The sequence below is a fragment of the Desmodus rotundus genome, chromosome 13 (assembly GCF_022682495.2).
Source record: "Desmodus rotundus isolate HL8 chromosome 13, HLdesRot8A.1, whole genome shotgun sequence".
In the NCBI taxonomy this organism is placed as follows: Eukaryota; Metazoa; Chordata; class Mammalia; order Chiroptera; family Phyllostomidae; genus Desmodus; species Desmodus rotundus.
In genome coordinates this window covers 88754087-88759111 of record NC_071399.1, presented here as the reverse complement: position 1 = coordinate 88759111, position 5025 = coordinate 88754087, and the positions used below count along the sequence as shown (strand labels likewise).

The 5025-nt window shown below is 53.8% G+C and overlaps 1 protein-coding gene across 1 annotated transcript; it reads right to left on the bottom strand.

Annotated features, from left to right (window-relative positions):
• Window positions 1–3818: 3818 nt before the first annotated feature.
• Window positions 3819–4478, bottom strand: CCDC70 (coiled-coil domain containing 70). The gene has a single exon (XM_024567661.2). The coding sequence runs from the start codon at window positions 4476–4478 to the stop codon at window positions 3819–3821; it is 660 nt and encodes a 219-aa protein (XP_024423429.1).
• Window positions 4479–5025: the final 547 nt, after the last annotated feature.

Genomic DNA, 5025 nt, shown 5'->3' with positions numbered 1-5025 from the left:
CCTCGCGATTCTTGGCTATTGTAAATAATGCTGCAGTGGACATAGGGATGCAGTGTATTTTTGGTGCCAATGCAATTAAGAAAGAGGAAAAAAACCTCATGGCAAATTTCAAAATGCCACAGGTAAAAGCAAACTGCTTCCCTTCACTCCTTGGGTGTTTCAGATCTTATGCGTCTTATTAGAAATATTTTGCGGTGGTTGGAATGATGCATGTCCATGGCAAAGATGGCCAGCAGCCAACAGCAGCTAGGAGAGAGTCCTGGAAGGGACTGTCCCCCAGGGCCACCAGCGCCTGACCCCGACAACACCTCGATTTCAGACATCTGGTCTCCAGAGCTGGGAGAGAGTCCGTTTCTGTTTTTTTAAGCCACCATACTTGTGGTGATTTGTCAGAGCCGCCCTAGGAAACAGAGTCACCCTCTGGTAAGTGATGGGGGTACTGTTGGCACTAAGGACCACCTGTCTGACCCCCAAGCTAAGTCCATTCATGTTCTCACACTGCTTCCAGGACTACGAACAGCAAGGGGTTATGCAGGACCCTTTGCTCTCCTGGGTATGAGTTAAACAGTAAACTATGTCCCAAGCCCCAGAGAGGAGAACTAGACACGCTCACCCCTGGAAGAACAGAGAGCTTGCTTCGGCATCTCCAGGCACCCACTACCTCTCAGGGAATGTACAGATATGTCAAGAAGGTTCTAGCAAAGTCCAGGTTAACTGGAGCAGGGTTTTTCGGTGTGTCATTGGTCTGTGATCCATAGCAAACTTACCAGTTGAATTTTTTTTTTTTTACTTGAAGTTTGTATCTCTTACACTATGTTGAGGGTAACTCAGGCTTCTGAGAGGAGAGGCAGGCGGCAGTAAGTTAGCAAGAACTCTGTGGCATCACTTCAGGGGCTACCTCTTCGACACCTGGTCTCCCCTTTTCCTGTGTGTCTAGCAAACAGAAGCCCGGCGCTCTGATTGGGGCGACACCTCTGCATGCAGGTGGGCTGCGCCTGGGCTACAGAGAAAGGACAGAGGACCTTGAATTGTCCTTCCCCACCCTAACTTCTCAGGAGAGGCTCCACATTTCACACCAAGTTCCTGAGACTCAACAGGTAGCGGCTTCTTTAGTCCGGACATCCGCTATTTCTACAGCTGTGGACAGCGGCTCAACCTGTGCGTGTGCCCCCTTACCCACGAGTGGCAGTCTGGAGACCAAATTGGGACCTCTGTGGCTTCTGTCCCAGTGCTCTTTCTACTGCATATAAGTGGTTTCCAGAATTTAGTTTGCATCAGAATGATCCAGAAAACATGTGAAAAATGCAGGTGTCGCGTCCTGGTCCCAGAGATTCAGACTCCGTAGGCGGAGCCCAGGACTCGCCTTTCCCACAAGCATGTGTGGTGGGTCTGATTTGTGTACCCACAGACTGCAGGTGTGGGTGACGTCCCCACGGGTGTCATCTCCCACTTCCCAGGACCACCCACTGTGTTTCTGAAGTGCTATTGCTCCCCTTCTGGCAGGTTCAGGTAAGAGCTCCCGGGTGGGCTCCTGCTTTGGGGGACAGTGACAATTCCTCAGGGTGAGTTTCGTGGTGAGGATTCAATTACAGCTACAGACGCTCTGCCTGGCACCTTCCGTCTGCCAGCGTCTGCACTGTGATCCTGGAGTGAAGATGGAACTGGGGCCCAGCTCAGTGAGCAGGACCCTGAGACAGCACAGGGAGACCCCCCACCCCCAACCCCACCGGGAGATCAAAGCAGGGGAGTTGAGCTGTTCCTAGAAGTCTGCCTGTGCCTGAAGACATAGACCACCCAGGAAACCTCGGGGGAGCTCAGCGACGCTGCCTGAGGCTGGGGGGAGACCTGCCTCTGCGCCAACAGCAGTGATGATCGCCCAGAGGTTAGAAGCTGCTCTCCCGCACAGCACGCCCCCTGCCTGCCTCCACCTGCTTTACATCTTTTGGTCTGAAGACCAACAATCTCCCATTCGCTTTTGTTTGGGGCAACATCACCGGGGATAGCTCCTGCCACCCTGCATGCCATCCATTCGATGGGTCTCCTTGAAGGAAGGCACCCACAAGCTCCCCTGGCAATTGGATTCTCTGCACCAGCTTCTCATTCCCCCAGTGGATGACTTAGCCCAGAAACCGCTAGAGACTAGCCCTGGCTGGTGTGGCTCAGTGGATTGAGTGCCAGCCTGCAAACCAAAGGGCTGCGGGTCCAATTCCCAGTGAGGGCACATGCCTGGGTGGTGGGCCAGCTGCCCAGTAGGGGGCGCACGAGAGGCAACCACATGCTGATGTTTCTCTGCCTCTCTCCTTCCCTTCCCCTCTCTCTAAAATAATTTAAATCCTACTGGAAGCTGAGGAGGCAAGGCCGGTGTGTAGCGAGCAGCTGCTGCCTCCTGAGACTCGAAGGCTTCACGCAGAACCCCTGCTTCCCCCGTGCGATGCCCGGGCATAGAGGCCTGCCAGCTCCTGTGACAGGGGGTGTTTGCTCCGCACACCCAGAGGGACCTTGTCCTTTCTCCCCTCCCCAGCTCACCATGAAATCCAAAGTGCTTTATCTAACCCCGACGCCATTATTTACTGAGCTACCCTAAAGCCACGTTCCATTGACCCAGGGCGCAGACTATGGGAGTTCTAGTCCTGGCCCTTCCATTTGCTACCTATGCCATCACTTTGCTTCACTGGGTCTCTGTTTTCTCATCTGTACAATGGGTTTGTGTGGCTTCCCTGTCAACCCACAGAACTGTGGTGAAGGTTGCATGAGTTGGTGAGCATGAAAGTGCTTGTTGAATAGTAAGGGGTGCACGAAGGCGAGGTAAGTCGATACATTAACAACGACGAGGACCAGACCCAAGAGGAGGGAAAGCGCGAGATGTTGGCCCTGACATTTCCTCCCACCCACCTTGCAGTCGTTTCCTTACCGATGCCCACGAAGACCTCCTAATAAAGTTGGGCATGTAAATGGCTGGCCACACTCATGTACCCTCATTTAATGCAGTGCCTTCCTGGGGCACGTCGATTTTAAACGACTGGAGGAGGGAAACTCAAAGGCGTTGATGATGCAGAAATGCAGGCACCATGTGACGTGTGTGAACAGGAATGTCTGGGGCAGGGACAGCTCCCAGGTGAGCGTCCTGCACAGTCCACTGTGACTCTGCCCTCAGGGGAGGGAAGAGCTCCTGTGGGTGTGCCTGAGAGCCTCAGCCCGAGCTGTGCTGCACGGGGAGGGCAGTTGAGGGAGTGAGGGGGAAACCGGGCACTGTGGGCAGGGGGACCATTAGAGGACTCGGCCTGTGTGTTCTAAATGGCCTTCCAGGTGCCAATGAGATCTCAGTGAGTTGTTCACAGTGTGGTGGGCTTTTCTAGAAAGCTGTCAGCCCAATCCTGGCCTCCTGGACCGCTCAGAGTGGAGGAGACACGGAGAGACAGAGGCGCCGTGGTGTCAGCCCCTGCGTCCCTGTGTATCTCTGGCTTTGTCTGAGCCTCTCCTTCCCCTTGCCCCCCTCCCATTCTGACTTGAAGGAGAGCCACAGTCTCTGTCACCCACGCTCACACATGCCAGGCTCACGGAGAGCTTCCCGAGGTCGAGCTCTACAGCCAGAGATACACGTGGAGGACAGGACTATGACCTCCGAGAGTCGCACAACCTGGGAAGAGGGGACCTGGCCTTCCTTGAAGAAGTTTTTTTCCAAATCTCTCCTGAGGACTTTATTAGATCTTTTAGAGCAAGGAGACCAATAAGTGCCTGTTTTCTCCAGCCCATGGGGTCACCTCAGACTCGAATCCCAATCTAGCAGAGCCTAGCCCTGTGGGCCCCGTCTCCTGTGCTCATGCCCGGCTACGGGAGAAGGCGGGCGACTGTGGCTGCCCCTGCACATCGTGCTGCCCATTCTCACCCATCTGCTCCTCAGCAATGTGGCCACCGCCTTCCACCCAGAACACGTTCTCCTCCGCCCAGAGGGACTTGTTGTCTTCCCACAGGGCCTTCTCCTCCTCCAGGAGAGCTCGCTCCTCCACCCACAGAGCCTTCCCTTCCTCCCACAGAGCCTTGTCCTCCTGAAGAAGGTACAGGTCTATCTCCTGCAAGGCCTTGTCCTCCTTCCAGAAGAGACGGTGCTTTTCCCAAAAGGTTTCCTCCTCTTCCCGGAAAGACTTTTCTATTTCCCAGAAGGCTTTTTCCTCCTCCCAGAAGGCTTCCTCCTCTTCCCAGAAAGGTCTCTCCTCTTCCCAAGAGCTCAGGACCTGGTCTTGGAAAGCACGAATCTTGCCTCGGAAATGCCACATCTCTGCCCTGAAGTCTTCTATTTTCCCACGGAAAACTCTTATCTCTTCCAGAAAAGCCTTTTCCTCCTGCAGCTTGTCGATTCGTTTCTTCCGGCCAATGTTGGGCAAGGAGCCCAGAAACGACCGGAAGCAATCAAGTCCCATCCATTTATACACCTTGAAGAGAGACATCTTCCTGCTCAGCCAGGATAGTGGGTTGGCCATGATGGACCACAGGTCTGTTGGCCAAGTCCAGGTCAGCTGGTCAAAACCTGAGGGGGCACCAGAGAGAACACGTCCATGAGTATCACGTTACAGAGGACAAGCCCTTGAGTATGTACCATCTGATTTGGGAAAATTTAACCGACCATTTCTCTCTTTGTCCCCTTGGTAGTGTTTGAGGAACAAGCTTTGGCAGAAAAACATGCTTGGTTGCCATGGTTTTGCACTGAAGGTGTTGTCGATAGAGTCAAACTCCAGGCTGCTAACATCACAGAATCTCAGGGAACAAGGAAAGTGCTCTCAACTAGGGAAGGAAAGGGAAGAAGAGGAAAGGAGAGGGAAGAAGAGGAAAGGGGAAGAAAGAAGAGGAAAGGAGGGAGAGAATGAGAGATCTGCAAGTCTCACCATGTATTTGAGAAATCAGATATCAGAACCACCTGCAAAGATTGGTAACCGCAAAGGTGGTCCCAGGGATGAAAAGGGCTGGGTGTGGGGAAGTGGGTGGGGTGCAGGCAAGACAGAGGGCGTGCACATGTGGCCAGGGCACTGA